The 19,384-nt window shown below is 42.5% G+C and overlaps 2 protein-coding genes across 3 annotated transcripts in view; both read left to right on the top strand.

Moving 5' to 3' along the window:
• Positions 1-4,732: 4,732 nt before the first annotated feature.
• rasl10a (RAS-like, family 10, member A) lies at positions 4,733-15,142 on the top strand. The gene is made up of 3 exons (XM_035657680.1): positions 4,733-4,976; positions 12,660-12,784; positions 14,701-15,142. The coding sequence occupies exons 1-3, from the start codon at positions 4,761-4,763 to the stop codon at positions 14,969-14,971; spliced, it is 612 nt and encodes a 203-aa protein (XP_035513573.1). The 5' UTR covers positions 4,733-4,760; the 3' UTR covers positions 14,972-15,142.
• Positions 15,143-17,899: 2,757 nt separating this feature from the next.
• The window catches only part of si:ch211-106a19.1 (uncharacterized protein LOC561797 homolog), a 47,942-nt gene continuing 46,457 nt past the window's right edge, over positions 17,900-19,384 (top strand). The window contains exon 1 of one of the 2 annotated variants that reach the window (XM_035657681.1): positions 17,900-18,367. In XM_035657681.1, the coding sequence (XP_035513574.1) occupies positions 18,210-18,367 (158 nt within the window). In that variant the 5' untranslated portion in view covers positions 17,900-18,209. The remainder of the gene's footprint in view (positions 18,368-19,384) is intronic. The other variant, XM_035657682.1, reaches the window with a different exon arrangement.

The following is a 19,384-nucleotide window of genomic DNA, read 5'->3' on the forward strand; positions in this document are numbered from 1 at the left end:
CCCCCCCCCCCCCCCAAGACTGCAGACATTTCTGGTTCACTGCCTTTGGCTATTCTGTCCCCTCTTTGTACGTTTTGTTCACAGACAATTTTCAGTTTCAGGACATGATAGATTTTCTGAATGAACACTGTCACCCTGAGCAGGTCCTCCACCCGTCCCTGCGTGGGCCACCTTGTGGTGACCTTTATTCTTTTGGAGACAGACGGCTGTATGACTTGTATTCCTGTGACTGTTTCCTCTGCATGAGCCTCTTTAATCATCATCTAGCCCAATTTCTCTGCAAATTGGAGTCTATTTTTAGTGTCTGCAATCAGCAGGTGAATCATCACTGTCGGCGTATTTATTTAGGGGACTTTTGATTAAAATGCGGCCCAAAAAAAGGCTTTAACTCTCCCTCCGCCTGTGTGAAGAGCAAGGTGGCTGTCCGGGCCTTAGAAGAGACACATAAATACTTACAAACTACACTATTGTTGTCTTTGTCATTTTGAGTTTTCCTTTGTGTCAGTAGTTAGCAGTGGGATCGGATCCTCTGCTGTCCCTGAAAGCAGAATGTCTGACGTGTGCTTGGAATCTGTTGGTGTGTGTTTTTTCTTTTGATTTTTACATCAATATCTGGACATTTTATAGACTAGCAGCAGTCGTCCACTGCCTGCTCTCTTACTTAGTCATTCCATGGTTTAATTTGTGTTTGTAGTCTTGTTAGTGTACATGTGGCAAACTGGGAGAGAGCCTCAGGTGTGTCGGTGACAGCCACCAGCGATCTCTCTGCTCCTCTGCATCCTAATAGCAGCTTTTGGAGTACCATGGCCGCCTGAGATGAAGGCTCAGGTGAGATCTCTCTAAACTCATGATGTCATGGTTTACTTCTGAGTAATAAGTGTGTGTGCAGGTAGCAGGTGTCTTAGCTGAAAGAAGGCTAGAACAACATCCAGTGTCCCTGTCTTACCTGCAGACTCTGAGTCATTGCACTGAAGCCCTTTTTATCGGCTCTACAGGATGTATGCACTTTGACACCTTGTAAAGATTACAACAGAGGTGCCTGTGTATTCTGAGTGTGTGTCTTTGTGTGAGGTGACGGGTGATTCATATGAAATGCTGTAAACAAAAAAAAAACAAAAAAATCAAATGTTTAATCAGATGCTCTTGATTTACATGATTTTGTTCATTGTGTGTACATCATTTGAAGAAGAACTATTAAAAGTCTTGATGAATTCACATCTTCTGTATTTTCTTTAGTATTAGGCGTTTATGACAGAATAAAGGTTAAAAAATTGCAGTGCAAAGAGTGTCACAGTCAGCCAAGTCCCTGTGTCACAGGACGCAAAAACGTTATCTCAGTTTTATTTGCTTGGCAAAGTTCACATTCCCAAAGTCTCTGGAAACCAGCGTGCATTGTTTTCACACATCCTACTTTATAATCATTCATGACCTCTGACGCATTCATGTTTCTTCTCATGGGTTGCTTAGCTCTGCTCCAAGACTCTCACAGCTTTGCATACAAAGTCCACGAGTGGAGTCTGAGGTTTATCCACAGCCCAGTGCATCTTTGAGCAGGAGCAGCTCCTCTGAATCTGTGTCAGGGTCTTTGAAGTCCCGAGCTGCAGGGGAAAGCTTAACTAGGATTTCAACTGCATCACCTAATTGTGAAGACAAACACCTCGTATCAGATCTGTTCCTCTGTGAATGATGAAGGGCACTAAACACAATGGAGTGAGTCGTCCAAAGCTGCAACAAGTGTCAGTGTCTCCTTTTGTTAAGGAATGATCTATAATATCGATCCTATGTGATGAATGCATTCCAACAGGGGGCGCCGCTGCACCGCGTTTTGGTAAAGGCTCAGTCCGTATAAAGGAGGTTATTAACTCCCAAACTTTAAACCGTGTTAATACTAAGAAAGTGATCATTGTATTTTTACATTGTTTATTTACAATAGTGTAACCGGGTTTATAGCCAGGGTTTTGAAAATATGGAATCCAAAAAGACATTTTTATATTAAATTATATATTCAGGTATTCAATTATATGTACAGTTTTTATTTGTTGGCATTTACGGAATCAAATATACAGTGTAACATTACCCTATTTAACATTTCTAAGCAGTATTTAAACATTTAATGAATGGTATTTATAACCAGTGATGAAAGAAGTATTGAGATCTTTTACTTATGTAAAAGTAGCAATACCTCAGGGTAATACCTCACTACAAGTAAAAGTCTTCCATCAAAATATTACTTAAATAGATTAACAGAAGTATTAGCAGCAAAATGGATTTAATATATTAAAAGTACAGCAGAATGTATATTTAACAGTGTACGCAGTGTTTTATGTGGCAGCTAATTTTCACCACTTTTTATACTGTAGGGTAGTAATACTCTATACAGCTGTCAGATAAATGTTGTAGAGTAAAAAGTACAATATTTACCTATTTAAAGTTACCAAACTTACACATACTGAGTCTAAAATATAAGGAAACCATCCTTCAAATTATCCACCAAACCTGATTGTGTGACCAATGTTTGACTTCTAGCTTTGGAAAGATTAACGACTATATGATCTGAGTGTTTTTATAGCACATTGTCAATCACCTGCCCATATCTGGGAGTAAACTCATAAATTCACATCATCCTTGAACTTGGTATGACACTAAGAAATCAATGACACTGACACATTTAAGATGGCTGTGATGTGTTTTTTTATGGTCTTTGAGTACCACTTTCAAATAAGACACCTTTTATTAAGGGTTTATAACTTTAACTAATGACTATAAATGGTTCATGAGTAATTTAACAATGCTTTACAGATTAAAAAACAACTTTTGGGTCACCAGGCCCTGAAGCCTTTTTTGGGCAGGTGTGTATCTTCCAGCAGTACGTTTGCTTTTTGTTTTAGATTTCCCCAGTGAACAGTGATCCTACTGTTGAATACTAACTGCCCTTGTGTTTTCTTTGTGGCAGTCAGTTTATGTTAACACGAATATGCACATTTAAAGATATCTTATCATGTACAGTTAAGGAAAGGGACTCAAGATTAGATAATTATGGATTAACCCATCAGTATGAAATTAGCTCCAACTTTATTAATTCTGACATGGACCATTCTGCATAATGAGTACTTTTACCTTTAGTACTTTAGATGTATATTGGTGCGATTACTTTTGCACTTTTGCATTGTGTATCAGGACTTTGCACTACATTATTGCTACTTCCACCACTGTAATTATCATTTTAAGGCCCTTATCGCCCATCAGGTCATATTGTGCTTTAGTTAGTTCTTACCAAGTAATTGTATTTGATAAAACTACCGCAAAGTAATTGCAACATATTGAATCTGTGGGCTTTGGGGGCCCCTGACCTGGCAGTTTCCTGCTTTGCCAGGTTGGTAATGCAGCCTTGGTTAACACCAACCATGTTATTCTTATTGTTAACAGCTTAGAGCATTAGTAAATGATTTGTTAAACCTTAATAAAGCCACTAGTTACAACTTTATAACGGTGTCTCGTTAGAAAGTGGTGCCACATTGGAAAGGTGACGATAAAGCCGAGGTTACAAGCTCATCCAGCTATTCTGAGGGACCATAACATGTCTCATGTTTACTCCTCAGACTTGTCGCTGAGTGGATCCGTGGCAGTTATGTGCTGCCACGTTTCAGCAGTGATTGATGGCACACATTGCCCCCTGCCCTGCCCAAGGACCCTCTCCAATAATAAGTCGTGTCCCTCAGAGATTTTATGTTCAATCCTGCGCCGCTTCTCTATGACCCTCACGCCTAGATGATGTATAATGTGTGTGGCCTACTCCTTTGCCATTTATGCGCGGCGTATGGGAGCTGAAAGCTTTCACACGCCTTGCGCATGACATGATCCTATTGGATGAGCAGCAGGGCAGGGGATATTGCAAGTGATGAGAGAGAGAGAGAGAGAGTCTTCACCAGCTCATGTCTCTCCAACGGCAGACACACAATGCTCGTTAACTGGCTCCAGATGCCTTTACAGAAAACGCACGTCTGCAGGCTGTGTGGATTGCCTCCTCTCTTTTGAATCACATAGATGTGAGTCTATCTCTCTGTCATCGAAAAGGAAAGAAGATTATGGGGTTGTATGCAATTTCAGAACACGTGGGAAGCGTATTTGCGAGGCTGGCGGCCGTGCGCCCGTCTTCCCTGTGATGGAGGAGCGCGGTGGTGGTGCATCGGTGGAAATGAGTGAGAGGTGCGGGCGAGATAATCAATGAAGACACCGAGGGCTCCTGTGCGCTTGGACAAGGTCAGAGTCTAGTCTGGGTGAGATTATGTCCATGTGGAGACAACAAGGACGGACTTTTACGCTTCCTCTCAAGGGGACGAGGTCGCCTGGAGATGTCCCCAGAAAACCAAGAGTTTCTCTCTCTGTGTTGGATTGCAGAGGCAGCTAAAAATCCCTCCATCTGCGTGATCATGGTTGAGCTTTATTTCTGACAACCTCCGAGCTGCATGGCTCCTTTCTTTGCACCTTCAGCCTGGAGATAAAGTTTCTTCGCTCTGCTCGACGGCTGGATGATTTGTTCGGCCATCGATTCGTTTAATTGCACGCAGTTGAACCCAGTTAAGGTGATTTAGAAGCTGCTGGTTTTAAAAAAAGAAAAAAGAAAGAGGTGGAGGGTGGGCAGCTGTGGATTGAATTCCATCAGAGCAGCGACAGAACAGCGGCGGCCAGCTGTGTCTCTGGACGGTCACATCTGTCGTTGTTGTCGTCGCTGTCCATGGTGCTGAACTCGTGCTCCAGGAATGGTGGAGACGCTGAGTATCGCAGTCATCGGTGCTCCCGGAGTGGGGAAAACTTCTATAATCCGCCAGTTCATCTATAACGATTTCTCGGAGGTGTACACGCCGACCAGGACCAGATATGTGTACAGACCCTCCGTCATTCTCAACGGGAACATGTATGAGCTGAAGATTTTGGACGTCCCGCCAATCTCCTCCTTTCCATCAAGCTCCAGTCAGGTATAATGTCTCTGTCTGACGACGTAGGTAGACGCCCCCCCCCCCCTTAACTTTAACTTTATTAGGCTGTATACAAGCTTTGGTGATCCACATCTAATTTATTTAATCCCTCCTTCATTTTTACAAGTGTCCATCTGTTCCCAGCCAATGGCGTTCCTCAAAGACACAAACACCAATTTTATTTATTCCTCCATCACTATCAGATGTCCCTAGTCTACTAGTTGCTATGGAGACCCGACTGACTTAAAGCCTGGGAGAGCTTCACTTTGACGTTGTAAACTCTCTCTCTCTCTCTACCCCCCCTCATGAGGAAGGAATGCCAGCTTGCATATTGTTGTTTAATAATCATAACATGTCTTCTGCAGACTCCTAAGAGCCTTGTTCAAATATATTCGGATGAGTTGTTGACAGTGTACCGCCAGCAGTGGTGACAGGCTTCAATGGGGCTCATATGCACAGGAAAATAAAAGCAGGATTGTGCTGCAGGCATCGCCACAGCACCTGGTTAAACTCCCAATTTAAAAATAGAACAGCTTGCCCTTTTATTCATGGCCACAGGTCATATGCCACACCTCATTAGTCGGAGACACATCTGGTTGCAGGATCATAGCAAAAATGCACCGTGGCTCCAAATGCCCAAGGTTTGTAGTCACTTTACAAAGCAGATTTGTAGCTTTGTCTGAACCTTTCTTGTTGCTTTTCATCTCTGGAAGTTTTTTTCTTTTACAGACAGGTTTGCATTTGTTCAGGTCTGTCTTAAAACAATACCCCAAAGCTCATATGTGTATAATAGTGATACTGTTGTTGTTTTTCTTGTCCAAAGCGGCCTAGAAGAGGTCACTTAAAGCAATTCTCATGTAAGTGATGGGAGACGAAATCCACAGTCCTCATTCCAAAGCCAGTATGAGCTAACAGTGTGACAAAGTGGGGATTTTATATCAAAAAGGCCGTAACTTTAAAAAGATTTCCACTTGATTTGAGTGACTCAGACTGAACTCTCATATTAGCTCCAGCTGAACACATTTACACATATTTATACAGAATGAAGATAGATTCATCACTGTAGATTTTGTCTCTCATCACTTACACGTTTTTCAATGAGCGTGTGAGTGCAAGATGGACCTGAAAAAACTTGGATCCTATCCTTTAAGACAAAACAAATTTCTCAGCCAGCCAGCACAACAAATATCGGTTTAGTGTGTGTGTCTCTGTATATGTGAAAGGTACTTGGGTATTGACACAAAGTGCCCCCACTCCAAGCAAACCTCAAGTTAACTTGAGGTGTGTGTTTGACTCTTGCCCAATGCAGCGTTAGTGGAGAGGCTGTGACGATTTCAAGATAGAAATCTCCAAGGTCACCATGCCTAACTCTGCTGCTGCTGCTGCTGAGAATGTCCCTTCTTCTCTCCCCTTTGGTGTCACACATAGCCCTCCCAAGAACAGCTGTGGTTATCTAAACAGACGAGGTGCCACTGAGAAAATGAGATCAGGCCAAGGAGGAGACAAGAAAAAAACCCAGTTTGAACGAGAGGCCTCTCAAAGTGTTGGCTTGCTGTGCGCTCAGAGAGCCTGGCGTTAACACAGAAAACATCTGACAGGCAGGCTGAGAGGCCACAGCGATCATCCTGTCAGGCTGCAGCAGCATGTAGCTGTTCTACTAGATTTAACATTTAGTTAGAGTGTTAAGAGGTCTGCAGTACTTCATTGTTTCCTGTCCACAGAGACCCTATGTAAAGACTGATTGAGTTTCTTCCTTCTACTGCTAAATGGTGTTTAACCCCCATTAGGGACCATGTTGGTAGGTGTGAGCAGAAAGCAGTAATAAGACGGGATGAGTCTCATGAGTTCACGTGTGGGAGTGTTAGTGTGTGTCCCAAAGGTTGAGTCACATGAGAAAGCTTTCAAGCACACGCAGCTTGATAACATGCTGTATCATATAGTGTGAACCTTTCATGCTCATTTCAAAGTGTAGTGCAGTGAGAGGGTCGACTGTTTAGCAGGCCCATTGTGGAAGGTATACAGGCAGAGAAAACCATTAGCCGAGTGCTGCCAAAACATTTCTATCAGACAGATTTATGGTTACTCATTTGCTGAGGAATGACCCTGAGAGGCCTGCTGTACTTTTTCTTCTCCCCCTCCTGTCATGTCCTGCTTGTTCAGAAACACGCTCTCTTTGCTTTGTCCGGTGACGTCCTCTATTCACAGCGAGAGCGGTGATGAGAAATGGGGCATTTTTGACTCACCGTCCTGCTCTGTATTTACCCCGTGGGCAGAGAGATGTAGCCTGGGTCAGGAGCAGCGGAGCGCCGGCACAACGAAAGCTGATTGAAATGTACTTGCAGTACACAGCAGATTGAATTAAAGCACAGTTCTCTGCTGGAATACTTCTGGGAATAAAAGACCAACAGAGGAGACAGTAGGAATCTGCTGCAGACAATTAGAAAGGTTGCACAGGGTTTAATGGACACTGTCGAAGTAAGGGTTACTGAATGAGGTTTTATAATGTCCTCTGAAATTTGTGATGAATAAGCTGCAGAATGGAGTGAGTCAGTACGCCTCCATGCTTATGCACCGTGGCAATTTCTCATCAGTTCAGATTATATTTGAAAGAAGAAAAGTAATGTTCTGGCAGTCTACTTGTGACCCCATTTTAACCACACAGACAACAATTTTTACCCTTTCCGGTGCTGGAGACAGGCAAGGTTTCTATTATCTTACTGCGAGGCTGCAATAGTGTAATGATTTGTTTGCTTTGCGGTATGTCTGTCTGTTGCTGATAGCATTGCATTTAGAGAGCATCTGTTACAGTGTGTCAATAGGATGTAATGACAGATGGATTTAAGCCTGACAGCGGATTCTGCAGTGATTTTTCTTGTTCTTTTTTTTTTATCATTCTTGCCATTATGTATCTCCATGACTTCCTCCCACACAGAACGTTCCCTCTCCCTTTCCTGCTCTTTCTGGACATTCTTCTCAGTTATCTCTGTCAATACCTTGTCTGATTGCAAGGTGGAAATTATTGCTTTTCATGTCACGCATTGTGCCATTTTGACTCTCGCAGACGTGGTAGACATATGATGTGTGCATTTGCAAAGCCTGCATGAGCTGAACAAACCACTTCAGTATTTGTGTGTCAAAGTTTTTGCTCACAGTGGAAAGTTTTAGTGGTGTCTTTTAAATTAAACTTAATACAATTAGAAAACTTACTGTAAGTTAAATTCTTAGAAACATTTAACATCATAAACAACTTAGAGCTTTGTAATTAGTAGAGTCATCATTGTTTATAGACAAGCATAGTTAAGGAATAATTCAACATTTTAGGAAATATGCTTATTTGCCTTCTTGTTGATAGTTAGATTAGATGAATGATACCACTTTCATGTTTGTATGCTAAATATGAAAGTCCTGCCAGCTTTATTCCCAGGGGATATAATAGATTTTAATTGTAAATCAGTCAGCGTGGCCTATGTGTGACATAACTCTAATTACTAGGCACCCATCCCCCACCAGGTTGCATCGACGTCCCTCCTGTGCTTAAGTATTGATCCATCACAACCACTCATTTCAGTTAGCCTCCATTAGTATCGGGAGACAATACAGCTCTGTCATAGCCTGCTTAAAACGGACCGTGGCCTGCGGTTGTCAGGGAGACATGTTCTGTTTGGCTCTTGAGGAGTGAAGGATGAGATGCTCTTTTTGTTAAGAAGGCCAACTGGAGGATACAGACAGTGGCACCACACGTCACATTCACGCTCCCACAAGCACACTGTCACATCCTGCAAGCACACACAAATAAACATGCCCACACATGCATTTTAAATGCATTTGATTTCAGTTTATCAGCCAGGTAATGCAGCGCTGTCTTGTATTCCCTGCTGTTATTCTTCATTTCTTTCTTTTTGCCTCTTGGGTTAGGAGAAGTAGTGTTGCTGTTTCTAGCCCATCCTCCACATTTAAAAACAGACTTGGATGAGAAAGAGATATGAGATGACAACACAAGCTGCTATTTTTAGTCCCACAGAGGCTGCGATTGAAGCCAATGTGTGCATCTAGCGTTGTCAATTGCCTTAATTATCAGAAAATGGTCAAAATATGCTGTGCTGTGACGGGGAATGTGTCCTGTTTGTTTGGCAGAAATAGGTGAATATTTTTGGAGGTGTTTGCCTGCTTGGCACAGCGTTGGATTTAAACTGTATTGGACACTCTACTATAAAAGCAACCAGAAGAAATTACAGTAGAAATCATACCTTCTGTGACATGCTTTCCTTTCTGAAAACTCATTCAACCTGGAGAGAGACAGAAAATAATCACATTTATACCAGTTTTCACAACACAGTGCACCCCCTTTCTCTTTCACTTTTGATGGCAATGATTTTCGTGCCACATGTTTGTCTCTGTGCCTGATCGGCCTCATTATCTCCCTGCTGATGTGTGAGGCTGTTTCTTCCTCACACTCACCTACACACAAACCCTCAAACACCCTCTTCCAAATTGAAAGAAGGCAAATTATTCCTCGCTGACACAGACGTGTTAGCGTTATCATCATTAGAAGTTACACTGATCATCGCCTGCTCCCTTAGCCTCTCCTGTCACAAATTATCAGCTGATCTTATTTGTACAGATTGCCTGTAGAGTATGTTGATTTGAAAAGCATATTTTCTCCAACCTTGAGAGCAATGTAATTAGATTTCTCGCACGCTACTATATGAAGTTGTACAAGCTGTTGCAGTAGGCAGAAGAAATAATGTACTGTAAACACCATATGCAAAAGTAATCAGTTCAGTTATCATTGCAAACACTGCTACACATAAGGGTTATATTAGCTTGATGCTAATAAAAGTCATAAAAAGTAAAAGGTGTCTGATAATCAGCACTTTGATATCTGAGTTTTCAAAGCAACACAATGCAACAAACAGAGCTCCAAAGAGGCCAAATCCTCTTTGCCTGTGATGCAGGTGCATCAGTCAAAAAACACAAAGCCAAATTATTTACTTCATCAAGCAGGGCAGCTTTGAAAATCCCTGCAACATGAAAAAATAAACTGCTTCAGTAGTGTTCAAATATGGACTTACATTTGTGTGTGTGTGTGTGTGTGTGTGTGTGTGTAAGACATTTTGTTAAATCACATTTTGCAGCAAATTTTTTTGAACCTTTTTCAAACCAAATTCTTTCTCTGTGCTCAAAACATAAACATACATACAGTGTCATAGTCACAAGGTGAAACAAACTTGCTGGTAATCACAGATCAACATTTTAGGGAATATGCTTATTCGTTTTGATGAGTGACTTGGAGTCTCCGCTGGTTGCCTGGCAACTTCACAGTGACGACAAATCACTGCACCCGGCCAAGATATAGTCTAGCACATAACCACCTCTAAAAACACAACCTGCTATTTTTCACAGATGAAACAACTGACATATAATGGATTAATTATTGAGCTTTAAAGGTCCTCGTAAACAGATTTTGTTATCTTTGAACGGAGCCAGGCTAGCTGTTTCCCCTTGCTTCCAGTCTTTGTGCTAAGTTCAGCTGACCAGCTTCATATTTAGTGTAGAAAAACAAAAGTGGTATCAATCTTCTCCTTCTGCAACAAAAGTGAATAAATGTATTTCCCAAAATGTCTAACTATTCCTTTAAGATCTTCTGTGATGAAATTGTTACACTATTATGTCTAATCTCTGTACATCTCTAAAGCGCTAAATATAGTTTGTGCATAACAGTTAGCACTGAAAAGGTCTGGTTGTATCCTCTGTTTGCCTGCTAACTCATACTGAATAGAACAGAATTGAGTTAACCTGTGCACAGTTACTGACAGTCTCTCAGTCTCCAGACCCTTCATTAGCAGTGTTCGTGCACCCCAGAGGTTATGTTGACACCCTGTCTGCTCATCCCTTGATCCACTGCTGCTTTTTTCATCTTTTTGACATTCTCTCAGGGCTGCATTTGTTTTCACGTGTCCCTCCCTCAGCAGATCTTTTCTTCCCACCCCCGAAGTTTCTCTGTTTTCCTTTTCCTCTTTTATCAGATCAAATGCGTATAAATTCATTGCATGCTGTTGGAGGCGGTGACAGCGGTGATGGTGGGTTGGTGAGATCTCTGGGAAACACAGCATGAATAGAAGAATGGGTCAGTGTGTTTCTGTTGAAGCAACTGTCCCACAGTAAGGTGCAAATGTACCCACTGGTGCCATGTGTTTTTATTACAGTTTGAAACTCATTACCATCAAACAAATGTTGCTGTTTGCCCCGCTGCATGTGCACGGCATTACAAAGCCTAGCCAAGCAGCAAATAATGTTAAACAGTAGTATGCGTTCCTTTTCTCCTCTTCTGTTGGCAGAAGGCTCCATGTTTGCTTATCTCTTATAAGCTGTGACCTCTGTCATTGTCCTTGAACAGGCGTAGCTAGGGCACTGTGCAGTGCTTACTTTGTTCTAGGCTGTGAGACTCCCAGACCCACGCCAGCTCCTAGACTTCACTGACTCTGCATTTTTTCACAGAGGTTAAGCAGCAGGGGCTGGCGAACTCTGACTTTGAGCTAAAGTGCTTACAATATTTACAGAAATACCACATGCTGTTCAGCTAACTGCACTCTATAAGTAGGTGCATTATATGGTGGCGGAGGTCATGGAAACATCAACATCATTGTGTCACATAAACTAAACTAAATGAACATGATGATGGCAATTTTTACAGTGTTCACCATTTTAGTATAGCACATTAACATTTGCTAATTGGCACTAAACACAAAGCACAGCTGAGGTTAATGGCAGTGTTTTTAGTTTAGCAGGTATTTCGTCCTAAACCAATGTATTGGACAAATAAAAACATTGACCTGATGGTGGCGCTACACGAGAAGTCAGAGGATCAGGAAAGCCATTAAAATTGGGACATGAATATGTGTGTACCCAAGGTCAAAGCAATTGTTGTCAAGACATTCACTCAAATCCACAAATATCCACTTCATGGTGGCGCTAGAGGAAAAGTCAGAGGATCACCAAAGTTAGAGGGATTCATTGTCAGAGAACCTTGAGTGTCTGAACTAAATGTTGTGCCAATCCATGCGGTAGATGTTGAGATATTTGACACTGACTTGCTGGTGGTGACCTTGGCGAGAGGATCACCAAGGTCAACAGGATTAATTCTCTGGGCACCATTTCATTGCAATCGATTCAATAGTTGTTGAGATATTTCAGTCTGGACCAAAGATTGCTTTTCCCAGAATCATGCTGCTTAACCTGACTGCACCACATAGTTTATTACACAGAACCATCTGGGAAGTTGTTATTGGAAACCATTTGGAAAAGGGCAGACCCTTACAAAATAGACAGAGATTAGAGAATAGATAGAGACATCTTTTCCATCGCCTTCATTGCTGTTATTTGCTCTTCTATCAATGAAGAAACACTCTCCAGTTCTGATAAAATGTGTCACTCCTCACACTTGTCACACACACCTACGTCGCAAGTAGCTCATGTCGAAGCTCCCAGTAGTTCATCTCAGGACACTGATTGGTCTGAACCACTGTGGATAGACACAGGTGCATAGCTTGAAGCCTGATGATTTTGTTATCTTGCAAGTCCAACTGCCTTGCAAGGTTACATGTGGCTCGCATGTCTAGGTCATACTCTATATCTACTTGTTTCTATATTTACCAAACGTTTTTCTATATGTCTGTCCTTCAGGAGTGGCTGGATTTGCGCTGCAGAGGTGTTCGCAATGCCAACGCCTACATCCTGGTTTACGACATCTGCTGCGTGGAGAGCTTTGAATACGTCAAGATGATCAGACAGCAGATAGTGGAGCACAGGTATGATCACCCGGCCATACTGCTTCCAGAACATACGACCACTGGCACACAGCTTGTTAACCCTCACTTGTGATTTTTAATGATATCACAGTGTCACCAGTCTGGAGACAGCATCCAATTTCACAATCCTGCCACAAAGCCGTACAATTACGCATTTGTGATGGTGTGACAGTGATAGATTGCCTGTGGTGATATCTTTTAATTCAGCACACTCCGCCCTGCATCCTGACAGTTCAGTAATGACATTTGATTCTGGCATTGCTGCATGAGAGCCGGCTGATATGTCACTAGTGATTTAAAGATTATTTTTAGGGTATTTGTGCTTTTACTGAACAAAGCGCAGCCGCAAAATTCAGGAGGCTTGAGAACTAGAGGAATATACAATAAAGGTCTCTTGGGTTACCCTGAATGTTTATGGCCCATGACAAAAAAAACATTATCACCAGCAGCGGGGGAAGGAAGGGTGAATGCGAGAGGAATGGAAAACAGGAGAAATGTTTAATCATCGGACAGAAATCTAAGGTCAGACTGGAGGAGGGAAGGAAAGGGCGGAGAAGGGACAGATACTGTATATTAACTGAAATCATGAATAATGGAGGCTGTTGCAGCAGAGGGTGGCTGTACTGTAGATGTCAACTATAAAGAATGTATCTATTTATTTTACTTTCCTTTGTATATATGCTTAAAACGCAGACAAAATACATTCAAAACCAGAATAACTTGCTTTTTTTTTAGCCCTCTAGCACAAAGCCTGCCTTCAGTTCAGACTATGACAGTGTAACAGCTTTCAGTCTTGTATAGTTCCCCCCAATTTTGACACACAGATGCATGCACACACACACACACACACACACACACACTCGCACACATACAGTACATCTTGTTCTACTAAAATACTCCTCGAGCAGATATGCAAGGAGTTATTTTAAATCTGTTATGTGCACCCAACCTGTGAAAAGGAGAAAAGTGAGATGATTACTGGGATGTGTTTTTAAACCCTATATCTTTAAAGAACTTCGCCTCAGGGCTTGAAAAATTGTACTGTACATTTCTCTCTCTGTGTCTTCCTCTCTGTCGAGCTATCTGTCCATCTGTCGAGGCAGGCGGACGTGCAAATATGCATAAGTATGTGAGTCCTTGTCAGAAGATGATGCATGATGTATCAAAAAAGAAAGCTTTATTAATTATAAGAGGAAGAGATCTTTAACAATGTATACCTCTGCTGACATTGAGCTCAAGCAAGTCTCCTTCAAGTTTCACAATGTATCTGATTTTAATAGTGAGTTCAATTTGACCTTCAGTAGTTTTTGGAATGTTATTTTTCATGAAAAACAATAATTAAAGCTTTCATCTTCACTGACTTTGGCACCCAACCAAACAGAAAGTCTTCAAAGTAAAAATTAATCTCATTGTTAGAAATGCGATTTATATAGTCAGCCTTCTTTCCTTCATGATATTGCTCTACAGTCTAATCCTGGATTTCCTCTTGTAGCTGCTTTTTTAGTAGAGCATCAGATTGGATTTCCAAACCACCACCAATCAGGTGTTACTGGGATTGGTTGGCCTTGATAACGTATTCCTGGAAGTTGATGTTTTTCATTAACACTATAGGATTACAAACACAAGTCTTGAATCACTAATATATATGCCTACCTCTGGCTTGCAGTTACAGTTTCACACCTCATAATGCTGTAAACCAGTTGCTGCAGAGTGTGGTGGGAGGCCCCTTGAGCCCGTGAGCTGTAATCCTCCAGTCCGCCCCCGCACACCTCAGAGTAGAGGAAAAACTGCACACAGACATCTTGCACACGCCCAGCCAACCACTGTGACAAACACCACGATGATAGCTGTGCTTTTTGAAATTAACCTTTTTCTGTTTGTTTGTTTTTTTTCCCACCTCTCTCATGCTCCTGCAGGGAAGGCAGCAGCAGTGAGGTGCCAATCCTGGTGGTGGGTAACAAGAGAGATCTGCAGCGGCAGCGCTTCATGCCTCGAAGGGCCGTGTCAGTGTTGGTGAAGAAGACCTGGAAGTGTGGTTACGTGGAGTGCTCTGCCAAGTTTAACTGGCATGTAATCCTGCTCTTCAAAGAGCTGCTGGGCATCGCTGTGGCACGGGGCATGCGCCAGAACCACACCTCCATCCGTCTGCAGGGGGCGCTACAGAGGAATCGCTGCACCATCATGTGACCCAGAGAACTCCCTCCACCCCTCTCACCTTAGGAGTGGAGCGGCAGTGGAGAAAAAGGACTTTTTATCTAAATGGCTGGAAATATACCCTGTGGCCTCCTGCTTTACTGAGCTGATTTTTCATAATGAGGTTTATTAGACTCTTGCGCTGTAAAAGACACTAAAATTTCACACATGGTCATCCAACCACTTCCTTGTCCAATTCTGCCAAATGTATAGATGCAAAGGAAGGTAGGTAGGTAGAAGAAGAGGAAGCAAGGTGAAAACCAATATGACTAGCATAGCACAGTTATTTTTCCTCACATCAACTAGACAGTTGCACATTTGAGGCTGTGCTTCCCACATTACGCAGCAGCAGGTCTTGAGGGGCTGTCTTATGGCTGTAGCTGAGCCTGACAGGATGGAAGCTGTGTTCGTGAGACTCAAAACGGAGAGGCAGCAATATCATCGAGTCTTCCTTTTCAATTTGTCATATTCAGTAACAGCGGACGCTCATACCAGACACATTTGGATTTCTTTGAGGGTGTGCAGTTAACAGTGAACAAGATAGAAAAATACAGAGCAGAAAATAGCTAATGCTCCATTTCTGGGAAGATTATCTTGAAATGTACAGATACGCTTAGATGGTGTTTAATTTTAGATTCTGAGAAGTAGCCTGCATATTTTTTGTTTTTCCCTTGTCCCTGTTTCAAACTTGGCCTACAGTAAAAGCAGTTTGTTCAGATGAAGGGTGTTTTAAGGTTGTCTTGCAGCAGAAAATACTGCAGTCCCTATCATGATGTACTGTATGGCTTTAATCTGCTCCCTCCCCTCACTCAGTGTCTGTTTCTGATGAATACATTAAATCCAGGGAACTGGGAACTGCAGGAGGCTGCAGAGCCTGAAACAAGAACCTGTGCATGCAATGTGGATGTCCGTGTGTGTGTGTGTGTGTGTGTGTGTGAAAGAGAGAGAGAGTGAGGGAGACAGAGAGAGGCAGGTTTGATAGCTGACATTCAGGCAAACAAGGGACAGACACAAAAAGATAAGAGACAGATGTTGAAGCGTTGGATTAGGAAGGAGCAATAAAATCCCACAGGGATGTCCTGACTGACCTATCTATCATCATATTATATTAAAAAAAGCCTCACATACAATAGATGTAATCAACTTGCACTCAGATATCCTGCATAAATAACGAAGCAGAGCTCAACGACTTCCACAAAACACCCCATGAGTGCACACAGGGAACCTTAATAAAGCTTTCATATCAGTATCTGAATAGTATCTAATTGGTAATGTTGTGAAATTAACAGTTGCTTTTTCATTTGATTAGGCCTAGCTAGGTAGTTTGTGAACATGGCTGCACTGAAAGTAAGCAGACCTATTGTATATAAGAGTGATTCATGGGTAATTGACATGCATGCTTTTGTTGGTAGAGCCAACGGGTCAGGGTTTTAATTGCACTGATGTTTAAATTTGATATTGTGTTTAATTTTTGTAATACATGTTTTTTTCTGACATTGTAATGAGCAGCTGAGTGGAGTGAATGTGGTCGTTTTTCACTGGCATGTGAGAGCACAAGCTCATGATTCTCTCCAAGATGTAGTGTTGAACCCTTCAATCAGGGCAGATGGCTGTGTGTAGTCTTTTTTTTTATAGTAAAAAAAAAAGAAATATGTAGCAGAGATACACTAGAAAGCAACTGTGTGTAGCATGAGTTCTCATCGGTTTGTCTGCTGCGCGTTTCCAAATAAAAAGGGCTACAGTTTTTTATCAGAAACGTTACTTGTATTTATTTTTAATGTGTTAGTACTGTGAGTAATTCTTTTTTTTTTTTGGACACATGATGAATTATTAAATGCATTTGAGAACAGCAAACTTTAGTCTTGTCACTTTTCAATGCTGTGCGACATTAAACACCACATTCAGATCATTTTGACAACATTGCCACCTTGTGGTAAAGAGATGTTATCAGGAGTCAAATCAGAGGTAGTAAACAGATCAGGCATCAGACGCTGAGTCCTTTCAAGTTATTGACTTTTGCTTAAAATGTGGATTTGATTGTATTCGACAAACCTAGATGATCGTCTGGTGCTCACCCCAGTGTCATAATAACCTACTGTCATTCAAGGTGGCAGTGGGATAATGACAACAGTCAATATATCAACAAATTAATAACTTTAGTTTAATTGAGTAATTAAATGAGTAACTGTCCATGGTACTGTGCTGCATGATGATGTTTTTGGATATTTTCTCTGTGACACATTAACTTGTCATGGTGCCCGGGGGCAAGAGTTTGTTGTTGGGCCATTATTGATCCCCGTACCCCCATTAATCTGCGGCTTACTGCATTATGCATGTACCCTGTCACTTCCAAATTCCTGATTAAGTACAGTCAGTTTGATGTTATTTTAATTAAACACAATTGTATGTGTGAACATGCTCCATACCAGCAATATATAACCTATAATAATGCATTTATTAACTAATTTTGACACAGAAGATCCTCCACAAGATGTGATTTTTAAGATAATGATGCAGGATTGTACCCAAGGTCAATCAGCAGGTAGGGGCTCTGGAGAATTTGAGCTCATCAACCATTGTGAAAAGGTGCCAGATGCTTGTCATTACCCCCCTCTGTGTATTCATGTCTGTGCATCTGTTGCATATACTATTACAGGCTACCCTTACATCCGTCCACTCAGTATCAGGTCTGAGATCAGCATCCAAACCCGCATGTCAAATGTTTAGGAATGTTTAAATAACAACATCACGTGGTGCAGGTCTCAATCATAGACTGTAGTTCATAGAGCGGCCATTTCCATTCAGGTCCACACTTCATGAATGGCCAGGTTGGCCGCCGCTCCCTCCTGAGGTTGCTGCCATGGACTGTTTGGCACTGTCGCCATGGAAATCCGTGTTGTTTTGGTGACAGCCCTATCAGATGATAACGGAGGCCATGTAAGGAATATCCTTTCTATCCGGTCCAGCTCTGTGCTCTGAATCCTCTGCAGTCTGCATCAGCAAAGTGTCTCGGCATCACTTCTCGTCCTTCCTGGCGTCATGTGAAAGAGGGTTCACGGTGGTCTCTCTCGCCCTGGACCGGACCCTCCTTCTCTCCTCCCCCTCCCCACACTGTCGAGCTCCCTCGTCAGTGCCGACGTCCTCGCTCAGGTAGACCCGGTGGGGTGGTGTCCCTGTCCCCGCTGTCCCCGGTTTATCCTGCAGCCTTCCTCGGCGTGCGGCGGAGCGGAGGATGAGCGAGCAGGGGAAGGGCTCGGCGTCCGCCTCTGCCGCGGCCCCGGCACCAGGGTCGGACACCTACAAAGGCTGGCTCTTTAAATGGACCAACTACCTGAAGGGGTACCAGCGGCGGTGGTTTGTGCTCAGCAATGGCCTGCTTTCATATTACAGGTAATTATTATTATTATTATTTTTTTTTGCAGACGCAGATATTTCTCTGTAAAATAAAACAAACAGCACATTTAGTCCAGCAGAGTGTTTCTGTGTCAGCACATCACTACAGCTGGGGAGCAGCGGGCTAATGAGCTAGCTGTCAAATGGGCAGAGTCAGCTGTCTGTTTACTTCAAGCTGACAGCGACAGAAAAACAAAACAAAACAACAAAAAAACGCACTTTGGCTGACTGTGTGTCGTGCAAAAGAGGGTCCGACACAGACACACACGCGGCAGCAGCAGTGTTTTTAAGTCAGTAAAGTGACAGAAATGTGGCTACAGTGGACACCGACGTCCGCTAGCACACTAAGCTATCCCGCTAGCCTCCTCACTGATACCACAGCTGCTCTTTAAACCTCCTAACTATCTCTCTGTGTGTCAAGTGGGACTGCTTTTATAACTTCTCTATTCCCTATGATGTTAATTCACTCATTGCATTGGCTGACGATGCCGAGCCCCCCCTCCTTCAGTGGGATCACTGTAACCAGAGATGGTCGCCTATCATCATCACTCTGCCTTCACTCCCATCACGCAGTTTCTAGCCGGGAGCTAACGATAGCCTCAACACCTGTGGCTCAGGTGCGTCTCGCCAGGGAGTCAGGTTTCCACAGGTGTGTGTGTGTTAGTTATTCTTTAACTAACACATCCTGTTTGCTTTAACACACAGAAGAGTGTGTGAGAGAGAGACACACAGAAAGAGAGAGAGAGAGAGAGAGAGAGAGAGAGAGAGAGGACTTTACTAGGTCTTAAGAGCAACTTGAATAACTTGAGATCAGCATGAAGTACATAAAGAGTATTATTGTTGATTGACTCACTCAACAAGAACAGCTTTGTCATCAGTCTAATGTCCATACAACCTTACTAGCAGGGGGAAAATCACACAAGTCACATGGTCTAGTCTGAGGAAGTTCAGTCTTGACCTCAGGAACATTATGTGTGACAAAGTATATCAACTCTTATCGTCCACTTTCGAACA

This window comes from Morone saxatilis, unplaced genomic scaffold, assembly GCF_004916995.1.
Source record: "Morone saxatilis isolate NCDOM2014 unplaced genomic scaffold, NCSU_SB_2.0 Contig16, whole genome shotgun sequence".
In the NCBI taxonomy this organism is placed as follows: domain Eukaryota; kingdom Metazoa; phylum Chordata; class Actinopteri; family Moronidae; genus Morone; species Morone saxatilis.